Source organism: Octopus sinensis, linkage group LG25 (assembly GCF_006345805.1).
Source record: "Octopus sinensis linkage group LG25, ASM634580v1, whole genome shotgun sequence".
NCBI classification, from domain to species: domain Eukaryota; kingdom Metazoa; phylum Mollusca; class Cephalopoda; order Octopoda; family Octopodidae; genus Octopus; species Octopus sinensis.
In genome coordinates this window covers 6,049,761-6,069,894 of record NC_043021.1, presented here as the reverse complement: position 1 = coordinate 6,069,894, position 20,134 = coordinate 6,049,761, and the positions used below count along the sequence as shown (strand labels likewise).

The 20,134-nt window shown below is 37.5% G+C and overlaps 1 protein-coding gene and 1 long non-coding RNA gene across 2 annotated transcripts in view; one reads left to right on the top strand and one right to left on the bottom strand.

Annotated features, from left to right (window-relative positions):
• The window catches only part of LOC118767850, a 1,186-nt gene extending 572 nt beyond the window's left edge, over window positions 1-614 (bottom strand). Inside the window, exon 1 of the long non-coding RNA XR_005003752.1 lies at window positions 574-614. This is a non-coding gene — a long non-coding RNA (uncharacterized LOC118767850). The remainder of the gene's footprint in view (window positions 1-573) is intronic.
• An 817-nt stretch (window positions 615-1,431) lies between these two features.
• LOC115224272 (leucine-rich repeat-containing protein 71-like) overlaps window positions 1,432-20,134 on the top strand; it is a 34,214-nt gene continuing 15,511 nt past the window's right edge. Inside the window, exons 1-10 of the mRNA XM_029795084.2 lie at window positions 1,432-1,723; window positions 4,533-4,670; window positions 5,528-5,752; window positions 6,611-6,736; window positions 9,526-9,601; window positions 11,495-11,569; window positions 14,084-14,152; window positions 15,936-16,089; window positions 18,260-18,343; window positions 19,235-19,333. Coding sequence (XP_029650944.1) covers window positions 4,547-4,670; window positions 5,528-5,752; window positions 6,611-6,736; window positions 9,526-9,601; window positions 11,495-11,569; window positions 14,084-14,152; window positions 15,936-16,089; window positions 18,260-18,343; window positions 19,235-19,333 — 1,032 coding nt within the window. The 5' untranslated portion in view covers window positions 1,432-1,723; window positions 4,533-4,546. The remainder of the gene's footprint in view (window positions 1,724-4,532; window positions 4,671-5,527; window positions 5,753-6,610; window positions 6,737-9,525; window positions 9,602-11,494; window positions 11,570-14,083; window positions 14,153-15,935; window positions 16,090-18,259; window positions 18,344-19,234; window positions 19,334-20,134) is intronic.

Here is a 20,134-nt window from a genome sequence, read left to right as displayed (position 1 = left end):
AAGGTGACCTTAGATGATGAAATCCTACAGATACTCTGTCTGACTAAAAGATGACATAGTCACAACTTGAACATCTTGACTTGGTACTAAACAGCTATTAGTAGGGGAAAACTCACATTTCCAAATAAAAAAAAGGGTGGTAAGTAGCTTGCTTACGAACCACATGGTTCCGGGTTCAGTCCCACTGCGTGGTACTTTAGGCAAGTGTCTTCTACTATAGCCTCGGGCCGACAAAGCCTTGTGAGTGGACTTGGTGGATGGAAACTCAAAGGAGCCCGTCGTATATATGCATATATATATGTATGTGTGTGTATATGTTTGTGTGTCTGTGTTTGTCCCCCCAACATCGTTTGTCAACCAATGTTGGTGTGTTTACGTCCCCGTAACTTAGCGGTCAGCAAAAAGAGAGCGATAGAATAAGTACTAGGCCTTTAGTCGAACACACTGACCCCAGGACTTATTCTTTGTAAGCCTAGTACTTATTCTATCGGTCTCTTTTGCCGAACCACTATGTTACGGGGACGCAAACACACCAGAATCGGTTGTCGAGTGATGCTGGGAGGGGGGGCAAACACACACACACATACACACACACATACACACACACATATACATATACATATATACAACAGGCTTCTTTCAGTTTCCGTCTACCAAATCCACTCACAAGGCTTTGGTCGGCCCGAGGCTATAGTAGAAGACACTTGCTCAAGGTGCCACACAGTGGGACTGAACCAAGAACCATGTGGTTGGTAAGCAAGCTACTTACCACACAGCCACTCCTGCGCCTAAAAGAAGTTACACTAATATACACGTGACAACCCTTTCCGCTCAGTGAAGGTGCATGGCCTAGTATTTAGTTTGTTGCACTGACGATCTTACGATCGGAACTGTAGGTGATGCACTTGAGTGAAGCAGTTCCTTTCTGTTGCTCCAGTCCACTCAGTGTTAAATGAATTCCAGCTATAACTGTGAAGTAAGCTACAGACGGGTGCCCCGTCCGGGGTAGGAGGTGTGTTGTCTCAATCACTGATATGCCTTGGAAAGCGAGTTAAACTTTGGCCTTACGAATCCTACAACTTGTGAAAGATCAAAGACCTCTCATAATGAATAAAATCTGAAAACAGCAACAAAAGAGGATGATTCTGATAGGATTAAGCGATCGAATTTCTGGACAATGCGGATTGGAGCGAATCTAATCTTTAAAGCAAACTGTTGAAAGTAAAAAGCATGTTTCGGTCTTATTACGCCTCGTCAGTGAAGCATATTTTGTTCCGTTGGTAGGATAGGGAAGTAACATTTGACAAGTTAGTCTTAGATACTCATAAAGAAAAAAACTGGATGGCCATGGCTGGAATGTCTGATTACGGATCTGTTCGACTAGGACCGATTTGCTGCAAAACAACAGGAGTCCAGCCAAATTTCTCTAAAATCATAACTTTATGAAAGACGGGATGTATCGAATAATGTGGTCCCAGTCACGTTATCTTAAAATAAAACGGGAGAGTCATGGGTGGAACGCTTTTAATCAAATGAGCTAAACAATGATAGCAATTTAGTTTTATGTATCTGTGATCACGGTGACATGAAGTGTGGATACTGGCGAAATTGATGCAAGGGAAGTAACTACCGATAGCTTTATTGCGGTTGCCATTAGTTACCACGCGTTTATTGGTGACAATAAATCGTACGCTACTGTCAACCGCGAAACACGTAAGAGACCGTGAGTTGATGCAGCATTTTTTTTTCTTGGCTTTTACTTTGTGTATGTGTGTGTGTGTATGCATTTGAGTATGTATATTCTTGAGGGTGAAGAAAAAAGCTACACACACACATACACACGCACACAGAAGCATGCACGCAACAAAGAAGGGGACATTTTATACGTGGCTACTCTGCAAGCTAGAAATAACAGCCAAATCCACTTTAACACATTACGGTCTTAAAATGGGAAGGCCTCTCTGGTTAATATTGCGTTAGGTATGCTATACTTTGATCACAGTTCTGCAGAATCTGGACTGATGTGGGGCGAAGCAACAACAACAACAACAACAATAACAGCGATTTGCATGTCGAAGTGTGCATTCCTACACACGTGTGCATATCAACACGTGTACCTCCCACCGAGTTTGTTTCCTCTTAACTTCCAGAAAAAAGGTTATCTTAGAATCATGTTTTCTATAAATACACTTCAGACGATGTAGATTCCGATTATACTGCAATTTGTTGTGAAAAGATTTTTCTCTGGGTGGGGAGAGGAGTTTCAGAAAATTCACACGAACTGGCTTTGTTTCCTCATAACTTTCAGAAAAATTTGTAATTTTTTAATGAAATTTTCTACAGATATCTTTCAGAGTGTGTAGATTGTGATTATAATGGAATTTAATATGAAAAGAAAAGTAGTGAGCACACACGTATACATATTGACATTCATCACAATTTGTTTTCGAAATTTCTAGTTTCATTTTGTAGATATATGTGACATGTATCAGTGTGTATGTGTACGAGTCCGTCAAATTTGTTTTTCACATTAAATTCTAATATAACCGTAATCTACACACTCTGTAAGCTATTTATCATCATCATTGTTCGACCGTGGTCGAGACAATGGAATTGACCATGCTACGCCAGACTTCACGGTCCATCATGGCATTATGGAGGTCCTGTTGCTGGATGCCTGTATCCCTGGAGATTACATCAGGGTAGGAGAGTGTGCGCTCTCTGGTATTGCGAGCAGATGGCTTCCAGAAGAGAAGAGTAGAAATTACCTCTTTTTCAGCTCTACAACAATGTCCAGCAAACTGGACTCTCCTACCTTTCACAAGAGATGACACAGGTGGTAGTTTCCCATATATTTGCATTTTGGTTGGATGGCGCTTCCACGAGAGATTTTGAGCTATTTATAGACACTTTTAAGGCGGCGAGCTGGCAGAAACGTTAGCACGACGGGCAAAATGCTTTGCGGTATTTCGTCCGCCGCTATGTTCTGAGTTCTCTTTCCACCGAGGTCGACTTTGCCTTTCATCCTTTCGGGGTCGATAAATTAAGTACCAGTTTCGCACTGGGGTCGATGTAATCGACTTAACCCGTTTGTCTGTCCTTGTTTGTCCCCTCTGTCTTTAGCCCCTTGTGGGTGGTAAAGAAATATATTTATAGACACTTTCATTATAAAATTGTATTGGGAATGGTGTAGCAAAAGATGTTGAGGTAGCAGATGAAATAGGGATGTGGACGACATCAAAGTAAAACAATGGGAAAGCATTGGATTGTGGTTTGAATAATTTATTTAATCGACACTTGCATTTACTTGTTGTATGCACCAAAAAATTCACTTCATGACATTACCAACTTGCTTCAAGTTGGCAAAGAAGAAAATAAACAGAGGAAATGCTATGTCGATGTGATGAAGTAGAACCGGACACGTTTTGTGTCTGTGTGTGCGTTGGTCATTCGGTCGTGTCTGTTTATGTTCTGTGACTGTTACTGTGTTGGGTCATTCATGCTGAATATGTGGTTCTATGTTGGCTGCTCAACCACATGGTTCCGGGTTCAGTCCCACTGCGTGGTACCACCTTGGGCAAGTGTCTTCTGCTACTATAGCCTCAGGCCGACCAAAGCCTTGTGAGTGGATTTGGTAGACGGAAACTGAAAGAAGCCCGTCGTATATATGTATATATATATATATGTGTGTGTGTGTGCATGTATGCTTGTGTGTCTGTGTTTGTCTCCCTAGCATTGCTTGACAACCGATGGTGGTGTGTTTATAATAATAATAATAATAATAATAATAATAAACATTGTGTACAGTGCTCAGGTGCACTACAACTCATCTAAAGTGCATATATAATCAGGTGTAGTTTCGACGGATTTCGGAAAGCATGAGGGCCTTAAAGGATGCAGTGTCATGGCAGTCAACAACTGACGCAGGCAGTTTATTCCATGCTTATGTCCTCGTCACTTAGCAGTTCGGCAAAAGAGACCGATAGAATAAGTACTGGGCTTACAAAGAATAAGTCCCAGGGTCGAGTTACTCGACCAAAGGCTGTGCTCCAGCATGGCCGCAGTCACATGACTGAAACAAGTAAAAGAGAGAGAAAATATATATATATATATATCGGTGGCACATAAGAAAACCATCTGAACGTGACGTAGCCAATACCGCATCGACTGGCCTCGTGCTGAGGGCACGTAACAAACACCATCGAACGTGGCCGTTCGCCAGCCTCGTCTGGCACCTGTGTCGGTGGCACATAAAAACACCATCCGAGCGTGGCCGTCTGCCAGCCTCGTCTGGCACCTGTGTCGGTGCACATAAAACACCCACTACACTCTCGGAGTGTTGGCGTTAGGAAGGGCATCCAGCTGTAGAAACACTGCCAGATCTGACTGGCCTGGTGCAGCCTTCGAGCTTGCCAGACCCCAGTTGAACCGTCCAACCCATGCTAGCATGGAAAGCGGACGTTAAACGATGATGATGATGAGGATGATGATATATATATATATATATTCTAATATAACTCTGCTTCTATTAGGTCAGTGTTTAACAATGGATAAAGGGAAAGAGAAAAAGTCAAGCAAGAAAGAGAAAAGTGTTAAAGACAAAAAGTCTGACAGAGGTAAAGACAAGACCCTCGCAGGAGATTTGGATGAACTCACAGACAAACGATCGGGTAATTTATCTTTATTTCATTTCATTTTTAAACATGAAATTATTCATGAAATTGTAAAAAAAAATGTTTAAGAATAAATGGCGGTGCCCCAGCATGGCCACAGCTCATAAGCTGAAACTAGAATCAATCAATCAATCAATATACAATAATTGTATACAAGTATAAAAATTTCATAAGTTCTGGGATTCCATGTTGTTTGCTAACGAATAATTTTATGATTCTGTTTAAAAATTCCAAATCCGTACATATTCTCTGATGAAGGAAACGTGGATTCCTGAAGTTCAAAAGGTTTTACCTACACACTTCTTTGCACATTCCCAGAAATGGTCGTAAGACTCCTTCTATTTAAGGGATTCATTTGAGGACTTCCGTTTTGGATTATTGTGAACTGTTTATCTCATCACCTTGGACGTCTTAATTTATCTGTATTTATTTATGCAATTACTTATCCGACTTTGATTTGGGCACAGAATTACACTATTATATGTATATATATATGTTTTTATATGTTATGTGTTTGCCTGCTTATAATGGCTTATATAGGCCCTCTTTGTTTAGATATGTGAATTTTCCCTTTTCTGTGGTCATGCTCAACAACCAGGCAAATAAAAAAAAATGTAAATATTTATTCATCCTATCAACTGTTTGATATACTATCTGTCAAAACAGGACTTAAAGCCATGAATCAAAATAAGATTCCTTGTATGGTTTGAAGCATTTTCCTCACACAATAACTTGGTGAAAAAGATATTTTATTGCCCTCACAAAAAAATATTAATTTACACTGGTTAAGACAAATACAAGGACGAAAAAGAATAAGCAATATTTTTTTCCTCCTCTTTCTTCCTTTGTTTCAGAACCTTACATCTGTACAGGAAATTTTATAGTTGACTTTGAGGAAATCTGCCAAAGAAATTCTGTCAATGTCGTTCCTGAAATTGTGCCAAGAGCAAAATGGCCTTCTCAGGTCCAACCAAACAATACTTTTCCCATTGACGGCAAGGCTGATAAAACAAAGAGTCCACAGAAAGTAACCAACCAAGTACCAGAAGCAGAAATAGAGATTGTCGAGACTCCTGATGGTAATCTCTCTCTCTCTCTCTCTCTCTCTCTCCCTCTCTCTCTCTCTCTTTCTCTCTCTCTCTCTCTCTCTCTCTGTATATATATATATATACTCTTTTACTTTTTTACTTGTTTCAGTCGTGGCCATGCTGGAGCACTACCTTTAGTCAAGCAAATTTTTGAAAACTTTCATCAAAATTTTTGAGAATTTTTCTCAAAATTTTCATCAAAATTTTTGAAAAGTTTTTTCAAAATTTCTGAAAATTTTTCTGAAAATATTCATCGAAATTTTGGAAAAGTTTTTTGAAAATTTTCAAAATTTTTGAAAATTTTGATCAAAATTTCTGAAACTTTTCGTCAAAATTTTTGAAAATTTTCACCAAAATTTTAGAAAAATTTTTTGGAAATTTTCCCCAAAAATTTTTCAAAAATTTTTCAAAAATTTTTCGAAGATTTTCACCAAAATTTTTGAAAAAGATTTAATCAGCCACAAGCTACAGTAGAACATTCTTGCCCAAGACGCTGCAAACATCTTAACCACATGGCCATAGTAAAATATATGTAAAATAACAGCAAGGAGAAATTTGGCTGTTATATCTAGCATGTCAAGTGACGATGTAAAGGCTACATTATTGATGTGGGTTGTTGTAGTGTTCTTGCTGTTGTTTAGCCCTAGGCTCGACTTGTTTGAGAAGATCTATGATCAAAGCAATTTTTCTTTCACAGACACAGAGTATCTAAGAATATGATATCTGATGTGCAAAGGCAGTAGAGTATTTGTTCTGGGGAAGATTTTGGTTGCTATCTCTAGCCAGTTTAACAACTTCATAGAGACTCCTTTTAGTGAGCCGTACTTATGAATAACTCTCTGTTTTCAGACAATGGTGAGGCAAAACCCAAAACATTCATCTTAAGAGAAGGATATGAATATTTTAAGCCTCGAATCCAGATTGAAATAGAGGTTAAGGAGAAACCTGAAACTGTGTCGGAAGTATATATTCGAGGTAAATTCCATGACAACATTATTATTATTATTATCATTATTATTATTATTATTATTATTATTATTATTATTATTATTATTATTATTATTGTTATTATTATTATTATTATTGTTGTTGTTATTATTATTATTATTATTATTGTTATTGTTATTATTATTATTATTATTGTTGTTGTTATAGTTATTATTGTTGTTGTTGTTGTTGTTGTTGTTGTTATTATCATTATTATTATTAATATTATTATTATCATCATCATTATTATTATTATTGAGTGAGAGAGCAGTGCATGCCATCAAAGTGACACTGGAGTAAAATATACGAAGCCCAATATACCCATCATGACTACCCGTCTGATAAGGGTACACCAGGCACATGCATCACAACCATATGTGCGCGACATGGTGATCTCATATCAAGATAAACAGCACATGACCTTGCAGGTGGGGCCCAGTTAGAATTTTCTTCAGGTTGAGTAGCCCATCCCGCTCAAAAGGTCCCTGAATAAGGGTTGTTTAAGGATGTTGAAAGAACCACCCATGTTTCCAGAGGTGAATTATTCAAACCCCAAAGAATCCCTCTCAACACATGGCTATGATGCTCCCTCACTACTTCTGCTCATGATCAGAGATGCACATATCGTCAGCCACTAAGGGACATGCTCAACTGGTTAAGGTCAAACAACTGACAAGCAAATCTGTGGTATTGAGCAGAATATTTGCTGTAGCCCATCTTTTATACCAAGACAAAACAATGTACATGATAACACTTCCAATCAGTTAAGATCAGAAGCCATGAGAGCCACTGCCTGGTACTGCATCAGGGCATTATTATTATTATTATTATTATTATATTATTATTATTATTGAGTGGGAGAGCAGTGCATGCCATCAAAGTGACACTGGGGTAAAATATATGAAGCCCAGTATACCCATCATGACTACCCGTCTGAAAAGGGTACACTAGGAACATGCATTACAACCACGTGTGCACGACATGGTGATCTCATATCAAGATAAACAGCGCATGACCTTGCAGATGTTGCCCAGTTAGAATTTTCTTCTGGTCGAGTAACCCATGAATAAGGGTTGTTTTAGGATGTTGAATGAAACACCCATGTTTCCAGAGGTGAATTATCCGAACCCCAAAGAATCCCTTTCAATACATGGCTATGATGCTCCCCAACTACTTCTGCTCATGATCAGAGATGTACATATTGTCAGCCACTAAGGGACATGCTCAACTGGTTAAGGTCAAACAACTGACAAGCAAATCTGTGGAATTGAGCAAAATATTTGCTGTAGCCCATCTTTTATACCAAGACAAAACAACGTACATGATAACACTTCCAATCAGTTAAGATCAGAAGCCATGAGAGCCACTGTGTGGTACTTCATCAGGGCATTTATTATTTTTTTTTTTTCTTTCAAATTTGCTTCCATTTCTTGCCGAGTGTCTTCCCGACTCCTAGGGCAAAGAAACTCATAGTATACATTGGTAGGCCATTAAACTAAACTCAATAGTTCGTTCATTTTTTTTTTTTTTAAGTTAAATTAAAATACATGGGTAGTAATAATTCTCACATCAACAATGTTCTTCTCAATACGTGTGATGTACCAGTTAAGACAATCTTTTGCACTTCTTGCAGGGATGGTAAGCCAGGGATCATTCTCATATAATTTTCGGTTCCCTTCTTGATCATTCCTAGTTATTATTATTATTATTATTATTATTATTATTATTATTATTATTATTATTATTATTATTATTATATGTTTGACTTTTGCTTTATATTTGTACAAGTTGGCTCCAAGTCTCACCCAGAGACCTCAAGAGACAACAAGTTGGAAGTTCATGTTGGTGTTATGCCTAGGGTGCCATATATTTGGTTTTGTACTTAGTGTTGTACTAGTGAATGCCTGAAAAACCATACAAAAATTATGTTTGTTTTAAAACTTGAGATTATCATTATTATTATTGTTATTATTATTATTATTATTATTATTATTATTATTATTATTGTTGTTATTATTATTATTATTGTGTTATTATTATTATTATTATTATTATTATTATTATTATTATATTGTTATTATTGTTGTTATTATTATTATTATTATTATTATTATTATTATTATTATTATTATATATTATTATTATTGTTATTATTGTTGTTATTATTATTATATTATTATTATATATTATTATTATTATTGTTATTATTGTGTTATTATTATTATTATTATTATTATTATTATTATTATTATTTATTATATTATTATTATTATTGTTATTATTGTTGTTATTATTATTATTATTATTATATTATTGTTGTTATTATTATTATTATTATTATTATTATTATTATGTTATTATTGTTGTTATATTATTATTATTATTATTATTATGTTGTTGTTATTATTATTATTGTGTTATTATTATTATTCATCGTTTAACGTCTGCTTTCCATGCTAGCATGGGTTGGATGATTTGACTGAGGGCTGGCGAACTAGGTGGCTGCACCAGGCTCCAATCTTGATCTGGCAGAGTTTCTACAGCTGGATGCCCTTCCTAACGTCAACCACTCCGAGAGTGTAGTGGGTGCTTTTACGTGCCACTGGCTACCTGTGTATCAGATTAAATTTTTGTAAGGTGTTTTTTTAGTCTTCATTGTGTTTGATGTAAAAAGTTGAATTATTTTTGTTTATATTTTTACTGTATATTGTTTTGACCAATATTTAAAACCATATTTTCTCTGACTCCCTTTAATTGCTTTAATTACTTATTAACAGGTTGGAAAGTTGATGAGAAATACCTAAAGATATTTCAGAAATGTTGGGTCTCCATGGATAGATTAAATCTTGTCAGGTGATGTTGTGTTTTTAATTATACAGAGTAACTCGCAGAGAGCAATGCATGATGTTCTGTCCAAAGTTTGTTGTATTCTGGGAATTGATGACCAGTCATAGCTTGGACACAGGAAAAGTGGGGATGGTTGTGGCTAGAATGCATCTGATAATAGGTCTCCTTGGTCAAAGTTGAGTTGAGGTTAAACAAAAGTGACCATCTACCACTGGAGCCAGTAGTTATGGAAGAATTTGAAGGAGATTTAATTGCTATATCTATTACGTTGACCAACAATAAAGTGGTACTCACTTTGACTAGAATGTGTGTGTGTGTTCATTCATTTTATACTCTTTACTCTTTTACTTGTTTCAGTCATTTGACTGCGGCCATGCTGGAGCACCGCCTTTAGTCGAGCAACTCGACCCCAGGACTTATTCTTTGTAAGCCCAGTACTTATTCTATCGGTCTCTTTTGCCGAACCGCTAAGTGACGGGGACGTAAACACACCAGCATCGGTTGTCAAGCAATGCTAGGGGGACAAACACAAACATACACGCACACATATATATACATATATACGACGGGCTTCTTTCAGTTTCCGTCTACCAAATCCACTCACAAGGCTTTGGTCGGCCCAAGGCTATAGTAGAAGACACTTGCCCAAGGTTCCACGCAGTGGGGCCGAAGCCGGAACCATGTGGTTTGTAAGCAAGCTACTTACCACACAGCCACTCCTGCGCCTATGTTCATTTTTCCATGATGTTCAAGGGAGACTTATTCATAAAGCTTTATTTTACAGCTTAATTATATTTTAAGCATCTCATCAGTGACTCCTGATGGATCAGAAGCTTTCTGGGTCTTCATATTCTTAATTACTTTATCTGCCATACTGCTGTTAACTAAAATGGTTGGTTCTTCTGTTGGGTATATGTTTACATACATATATATATATATATGTGTGTATGTATGTATGTATACGTTTATATATTTGTTGTGCAAGATTTTTTATGTGAAGTCGTGTGTTGAAACAGATATTGTTATATTTCGGAATGGTCATTTTGCCAGTTTAGCCAATAAATAAGAAAGAAGAAAACAAAGGACCATTGATGTGGTCACAGGAGTGTGACGAAAGAATTCTGGCCGAAATAAGATTAAGATTAATGTAAAAAATAAATAACACTGAAGCAAAGTAACACCAAATATATAGTACATGTGTTTTTATTGGCTAAACTGGCAAAATGACCATTTCGAAATATAACTATGTATATATATATACCAATTTTATATTCATGTTTTTTATAATAATTACTGGTATCTTTATATATTACTATATTTTATATCTTATATCTTATATGTAAAGAATGATATGTTATACGTTATATGTATGTATGTTATTGTAATTATCAGTTTAGTAAATATATAAATAAGTTAACATGATATAATGTCTAAAAGTTGATGACCCCCCTATTGTTCTCCTCCATTTTCTTATTTGCTACATATATACATATATATATATATATATACATATATATATATACATATATATATATATATATATAGTATGTGACCTCGTCTGTATCACTAGCGCTTTTTTTTCCCCTGTCTTCCCGTCTCGGGATCTTTCCTTCTCCTATGTTTCTGATGAAGAGCTCCGCTCGAAACGTCAAACCCTCCTTCTTCCCTTCTTTCCTGAGCGTCCAATAATACTTTATTTCTTCCATGTCCTTGCGTTGTTGTTTTTTTGTTTTTGTTTTCTTGTTTGGATTAACTTATATATATATATTATATATATATATATATATATATATATTATATATATATATATGTATTATATATATATATATATACATGTATGTATGTATATATATATTTATATATATATATATATATATGTATATATATTCAACTTGACAGTCTTTGGGACACAGGTCTTGATCAAGATTCCATACAGACTTTGGCGGCCTTTCTTCCCAGATGTTGTAACCTCAAGTAAGTTTTTGTTGCTATTAAAGTTTAATATTTTAATTGTATCTTTTCTACTGCATTTGGAGGATTTCCACCCAAGTTAGAATACTTTATACATTTTAATTATTTGTGGAAGTGGAAGCACTCCGTCGGTTACGACGATGAGGGTTCCGGTTGATCCGAATCAACGGAACAGCCTGCTCGTGAAATTAACGTGTAAGTGGCTGAGCACTCCACAGACACGTGCACCCTTAACGTAGTTCTCGGGGATATTCAGCATGACACAGAGAGTGACAAGGCCGGCCCCTTGAAATACAGGTACAACAGAAACAGGAAGTAAGAGTGAGAGAAAATTGTGGTGAAAGAGTATAGCAGGGATCACCACCATCCCCTGCCGGAGCCTCGTGGAGCTTTTAGGTGTTTTTGCTCAATAAACACTCACAACGCCCGGTCTGGGAATCGAAACCGCGATCCTATGACCGCGAGTCTGCTGCCCTAACCACTGGGCCATTGCGCCTCCACTACAGTCCACTGTACTGTATTTATAACCAACACACTTATGATCAACTGGTGAGTGCAGCCAGTAATAAAGAGGTAACACAGTGTGGTACAATTCACTGTACTTTGTCCATCATCATCATCATCATCATCATCATCGTTTAGCGTCCGCTTTCCATGCTAGCATGGGCTGGACGATTTGACTGAGGACTGGCAAACCAGATGGCTGCACCAGGCTCCAATCTTGACCTGGCAGAGTTTCTACAGCTGGATGCCCTTCCTAACGCCAACCAATCTGAGAGTGTAGTGAGTGATTTTACGTGCCGGCGGCACGAGGGCCAGTCACGTGGTACCGGCAATGGCCACGCTCAAATGGTGTTTTTTACATGCCACCTGCACAGGAGCCAGTCCAGCGGCACTGGCAACAACCTCGCTCGAATGTTTTTTCACATGCCACCGGCACAATTGCCAGTAGGGTGACGCTGGTAACGATCAAGCTCGAATGGTGCTTTTTACATGCCACGGGCACGGAAGCCAGTTAGCTGCTCTGGCAACGATCACGCTCTTGCCTTTGAAACTTTCGAGGTCGTTAAAAAAAAAAAATTATGGTCAAGTGTTCAATGCACCTAGTTGTATATAGGTAACACAGTATGGGGCAGTTTATTGTATATTGTCCAAAGCCAAGACACTTAACTATCAACAGTCCACTTAAATGTATATATCATGCTGTAGTTCTCGTTGCTGTTCATGACTTGTGTGGTTTGGTGGTTAGGGATATTCAGCTCATAATCTTAAGGTTGTGAGTTCAATTCCTGGTCGCATATTATATCCTTGAGCAAAACACTTTATTTCACATTATTCCAGTCCACTCAGCTGGCAAAAATGAGTCGTGCCTGTAATTCAATTCAAAGGGTCATCCTTGTCACTGTTAATTTTTAGAATGATATTGTATAGGCGCAGAAGTGGCTGTGTGGTAAGTAGCTTGCTAACCAACCACATGGTTCCGGGTTCAGTCCCACTGCGTGGCATCTTGGGCAAGTGTCTTCTGCTATAGCCCCGGGCCGACCAATGCTTTGTGAGCGGATTTGGTAGACGGAAACTGAAAGAAGCCTGTCGTATATATGTATATATATATATATATGTGTGTGTGTGTGTGTATGTGTGTCTGTATTGGTCCCCCTAGCATTGCTTGACAACTGATGCTGGTGTGTTTACGTCCCCGTCACTTAGCGGTTCGGCAAAAGAGACCGATAGAATAAGTACTGGGCTTACAAAGAATAAGTCCCGGGGTCGATATGCTTGACTAAAGGCGGTGCTCCAGCATGGCCGCAGTCAAATGACTGAAACAAGTAAATAAAGTGTAAAAAAGAGAGTGATTATTAAATTTAATTAGCATCAAGGTATACAGTGGCTGTATGTGTTTGGGTGGCTCAGCAATTAGTCCTTTACCATTTAAACTGGTCAAACTATTCTACCTGTTTTTTGTGGTCAAACTGGTCAGATCTGACCTCTCACACCAACCTTACACTCTTTTTTTTTTTTTACTCTTTTTACTTGTTTCAGTCATTTGACTGCGGCCATGCTGGAGCACCGCCTTTTTTAGTCGAGCAAATCGACCCCGGGACTTATTCTTTTTGTAAGCCCAGTACTTATTCTATCGGTCTCTTTCGCCGAACCGCTAAGTGACGGGGACGTAAACACACCAGCATCAGTTGTCAAGCAATGCTAGGGGGACAAACACAAACATACACGCACACATATATATACATATATACGACGGGCTTCTTTCAGTTTCCGTCTACCAAATCCACTCACAAGGCATTGGTCAGTCTGGGCCTATAGCAGAAGACACTTGCCCAAGATGCCACGCAGTGGGACTGAACCCGGAACCATGTGGCTGGTTAGCAAGCTACTTACCACACAGCCACTCCTACTTACTTTTCTTCCCCCCACCCCACCTCCCATTTCTCTTCCGAAATTTTTTTATAACCTGAGAAATTAATGGCATGAAATATTTCTTGTTTATTTTGCGTAACCTAGGAAACTCTGCATTGATGCCAACTACATCAAATATTCTGATTATGGAATGCTGGTGCAGAAAAACAGCCAGTGAGACCATTTTTGTTCTTTTCTTGTTTTTGTTTTGTTTTGTTTTTTTTTTTGTTTTTTTTGCTACTGATTTTCATCATAACCTCTCTCATTATCTGTTTATATCTACCTTTTTGTTTCTATCTCTCTCGCTCTCTCTCACTCTCACTTTCCCCCCTCTCTCTCCTTCGCCGCCCCCCCCCCCTTTCTCTCTATTATAAAATTTAAACATCACTAAATGTAACTGAAGGTGCTGAATAAACATCTATATTGCTAGAAAATAAGAGTGGGTTTATTTACATTTGTGAAGAAAAAAAGATACCCTTCCCCCACCCCTAACCCTAAAAGAGATTGAAATGCAATAGATCGATACTAGGGTCATAATTATGGGTGACAATTTCATATGACACCGCTAGTTTTTCTAGCGGTGTCATATGAAATTGTCACCCATAATTATGACCCTAGTATCGATCTATTGCATTTCAATCTCTTTTAGGGTTAGGGGTGGGGGAAGGGTATCTTTTTTTCTTCACAAATGTAAATAAACCCAATCTGTTTCTTAAACGAGGGACATATTCATACGGCACAGAATGCTTTCACCTCAATAGACGGTCATTGATTGGTTAAAATTGCCGAAATGCAAGATATTAAAGACGAAATATGTTACAAACTACAGAATTTTCTCAAGAAAGCCAAGAGAAAATGTTTTATAAACACATTCTACCAGTATACGAAGTTTAAAATTTTTTAGTTACCGAGAAATTATGTTAAAAAACTGCCGTTCAAACCGAAAAGATCCCATTGGTGAATAGAATTTCTTTATTTGCGCATTAAGGCTACTATTAGTTTCATGTTTAATAAAAAACATTTAATATCTTAATTTTTCAAGCCAATCATGTGGAGGAGCCACCATGCGTGATCACTAAATTCACAAGTTGTTATGTTCTCTCTTTGTTTATTTTCTCTTGTTCCTTTCTGTTGAAGAGCGTAGGCTCAAAACATAAAAGACTTTCTCACTTTCCCGAGCATCAAACTAATACACTTGCTTGTTGTACATACACCTGTCTTCAGCTTCTGTTTTGTTTTTCAACTGTATATATGTATGTATGTATGTATATGTATATATGTATGTATATATGTATGTGTATATGTATATGTGTATATATATATATAATATATATATATATATATATATATATATATATATATATATATATATGTATATATGTGTGTGTATATGTATATATATATATATGTATATATGTGTTTGTATATATGTATATATGTATATGTATATGTATATATATATATATATATATATATATATGTATATATGTGTGTGTATATGTATATATATATATATGTATATATGTGTTTGTATATATGTAATATGTATATGTATATATATATATATATATATATATATATATGTATATATATATGTATATGTATCTATATATATATGTGTGTGTGTGTGTATATGTATATATATATATATATTATATATATATATGTATATATATATTATATATACGGAGATGTACTTGCATAGCAAGTGACCTGATCTGAGATCATGTGCTGGAACGACAACAATTGCAGTGTGGAAGGTGTTTATAAGCCATTTAAGAAACACACAAAAACTGTTAGATTCACTTCACCATTTAAATTTAATTTTTCAAAATATTTTCATCGCTTTGAAACCGCAATATATCTATCTATCTATATATATATATATATATATATATATATATATATATATATATATATACCATTCTACAGAGATTCTTCCACATCTTTTTCCTAGCATTCAGTTCCTATCTCTGAGACACTGCAGAATAACAGACCAATCTCTCTACAATATTACCCAGGCCATTGGTAATTCCGAAGCATGTAAACTCATCTCACTCAATCTTACAGGAAACTTTATAACAGATCGCGGAGCTAAGTACCTTGCATATGTAAGTACACCCGTTTTAGCAGGTTTCCTTAGTTTTCTGAAGGATTTCTTTTAACAGACTCATTTACACTTCTGCCCCTGCCTCTTTCACATCCTCTCATCTCTCATTCACTCTCTCCCCACTCCCCACGCCCCCTCCTATTCATTAGATCTCTCCTTATTTAATTTGCATACTACCATTCTTATCACTCTTTTTTTTCCCTCTCCCACCTCTCTCTTATCATGCTTTTGTAATCAGGGGTTGCATCAACTCTGTTCACATGCAATACATCCCAACATCAACCCCTTTCAGTCCTGCCAGCCATCACTCACTCTCCCTCTCTGTTATCAGCTGACATATATCTGTCATCATTGCCCCTCAACCCCTACTCCTGTCATTACCATTTTCTATTGCTGTCCTCAACATTGTCTGCATCAACTCTGTTCACATGCAATACATCCCAACATCAACCCCTTTCAGTCCTGCCAGCCATCACTCACTCTCCCTCTCTGTTATCAGCTAACATATATCTGTCATCATTGCCCCTCAACCCCTACTCCTGTCATTACCATTTTCTATTGCTGTCCTCAACATTGTCTGCATCAACTCTGTTCACATGCAATACATCCCAACATCAACCCCTTTCAGTCCTGCCAGCCATCACTCACTCTCCCTCTCTGTTATCAGCTTACATAAATCTGTCATCATTGCCTCTCTATCCCTACTCCTGTCATTACCATTTTCTATTGCTGTCCTCAACGTTGTCTCTCATTGCTCATTCTTATATTGTCTTTTCACCTCAATTACTGTTTCTCCCATTATACTCTTATTTTTCCACTCTCTCACCCTAGTGATAGCCACCCCCACCCCCCCGGGGTAGCTATCACGGTAGTCTGTGATCTAACACAATATCTACTTCTAAGTGGTGATAAATATTACCTTCTGGTATTAATACTACTGTTACTTTAATTATTATACACCCCCACCACACACACACATAGTAGCTTACAAGGGCAGCTTTTAAGCTAGCTCCTGTGGAGGGCTCTTCATTAGGCTTGGGGCCCAGCAATGACACTTCATGCATTGAGCACATATTAAATTTTATTAAACTTGAACAATATTTTTCAAGCAGCGAACAATTTTCATCAAAACAATGATATAATTTGTCGACTTGGAACTTATTGCAAAGCTGCATGATAAACAATGTTTTTCGTCTTCCCATTCGGGAATCAGTACAACTTTTTTTCTGTCTAACCTCTCTCTTTCTGTTGATTATTTCCAACCATCACCATCACTAGTACCACCACAACTGCCATACATACACCATTCAGACTTCTGATGCCACCGCCATCAATACCTTTCAAGTTGTCACCTTCCCCTCCATCACCATCACCACTCTCTTTCACATCAATTACTGTCACCATCATCTCTGACTGCCTTGGCTACCACCACCACCACCACCACCATCATCACCATCACCTCCGCCTCTATCACAACTACAACTCATACTACTACTATCACCCCATTACCATCACAACTGTCAGTCTACTACCACCCTCACTATCTTTATGCCTACTATTTCTCTCACCCCAGCATGAGGAATAGTAGGAGTGTCACTGAATAGTGAGGCGGGGGTCAAAGCATGACACACTGACACACAGAAATTCATTTTGGCATTTATCATTATAGATGTGTATACACTTATACATACATACATACATACATACATACATACATACATACATACATATATATATATATATATATATATATATATATATAAAAAAGGGTAAAGACCCCCTTCGGTCATGAATGACCATGAGATTGCACCTAGAAAGTTACCCTCCTAGACACAAGTCCGGGCAAGGTTGTTTATGGAAGACCAGCAGTCGCCCATGCATACCAGCCTCCCCTCTCCACGTCACCGATGTTGTCCAAGGGAAAGACAAAGGTCGATACAGCTTGGCACCAGTGACGTCGCAACTCATTTCTACAGCTGAGTGAACTGGAGCAACGTGAAATAAAGTGCCTTGCTCAAGAACACAACACGCAGCCCAGTCCGGGATTCGAGCTCACAACCTCACGATCGTAAGCTCGACGCTCTAACCACTGAGCCATGCGCCTTCATGTATATATATATATATACATACACACCCACACACATATAAATATACATATATTATACTTTCAGGTGTTGCGGAAGAATCGAAGTCTACTGGAACTTGGATTAGGCAACAACCAAATTGGAGATGAAGGAGCCAAGGCTTTTGCCAATGTAATGTTCTTTTTTTCTTTTGGCATCATATCAGCTACTCCTTAAGTATTCGTTTTACCAAAGCATGGCTGTTGTTTACTGTTTTGTGGTTTTATGTTAGTGAGTTCATGGCTGCTCCTGCACCAGTTTCGCATAGCCCCAGCCCATCCAAAGTACCTTGGATTGCAGAACGACCTGCTGTGCTTACCTTGGATCATAGGGTGACCTGCTGTGCTTGTGAAGACCTATGGAGTCAAGTACATCAACATCAAAATAAATATCAAATGGAAATTCTAGTTGTGATACCTGTGCTGGCGGCATGAAAAAAGCACCATCCGAACGTGGCCTGTGCCAGCACCACCTTGACTGGCTTCTGTGCCGGTGGCACGTAAAAAGCACCAACCGATTGTGGCCGCTGCCAGCCTCCCCTGGCACCTCTGCTGGTGGTACGTAAAAAGCACCCACTACACTCATGGAGTGGTTGGTGTTAGGAAGGGCATCCAGCTGTAGAAACACTGCCAGATCAGACTGGAGCCTGGTGCAGCCTCCTGGCTTTCCAGACCCCGGTCGAACCATCCAACCCGTGCTAGCATGGAAAATGGACATTAAACAATGATGATGATGAGATTTATCTTTCTGATATTTTTATAATATATTCTATATATTTGTGGTAAGGTATGTTACACAAGCAAGCAGAACAAAATCATATCTAACCAGAAACCCATACTTCGCGGTATATCACCCATCGTTATGTTCTGAGTTCAAATTCTGCCAAGGTCGACTTTGCCTTTCATTCTCTCAGGGTCGATAAGTTAAGTACCAGTGACTAGACCCCTCCCCTCAAATTTCAGGCCTTGTGCCAATAGTGGAAAAGATTATTATTATTGTTGTTGTTGTTGTCATTTACAACAGGTGCTGTCAAAATTTAAACTGAATGAGGATGAAATTTTTGAGAGGAGAAAACTCATAATGGATAAACAAATTGATGATATGAAAAATCCAGTCTTAACTGTATGTATATATGTATTGTATGTCTCTTCCATTTTTTAATTATTATGAATCTTCTACAGAGGAGGGAGCTGGTTTCCAATCAAGATACAAGGCTCCATCTTTGGCATGTAGTTAACACAGAGAAATTCACATTTGAAACTTGAGAAAAGTCTTGCATATTTTTACTGTTCCACTCACTTGCAATGTATGAATCAGCCAGTCAGTTTCTCTTTCTGTAAAACATAGTTTATCCAAATTCTCCTTTAACCCTTTTGTTACCAACCCGGCTGAAACCGGCTCTGGCTCTGTTGTACAAATGTCTTGTTTTCTTAAGGTTTCAATTAAAATCTTCCACCAAACCTTAGTCACAATTTATGTTCCTAATACAAGCTGAATGATAACTAAGTTATTTTACTAAATTCTTTGTTATATTTAAAGTAATTGAAAGAAACACAGAGCTTCTCAAAATAAATACAGTAACGAAAGGGTTAAGTATTTACTAACAAAACCTAGTGCTCCAATTATTATTGGTATGAATATGAGTTCATAGTCTGAATATAGACGCGGAGGTTTCGAAGCAGTTGACCATAGATATCCTCTTTTCTTTGATTTTCAAAGAGATATTTATATCTGCAGGGCAGCTGACCCCTATGACATTATATACCTTTGCCCCTCTGTCCCAAACAACAATATCCGACCTGTTATTCTCTTTTATTTGTTTACATTGTGTTTTCCTGTTTTTATCTTTCTGTTGTTGTTTGAGGTATAGTTTTTCTGTTTTCATAATTTAATACTTTTGCTACAAAATTTGTATATTACATG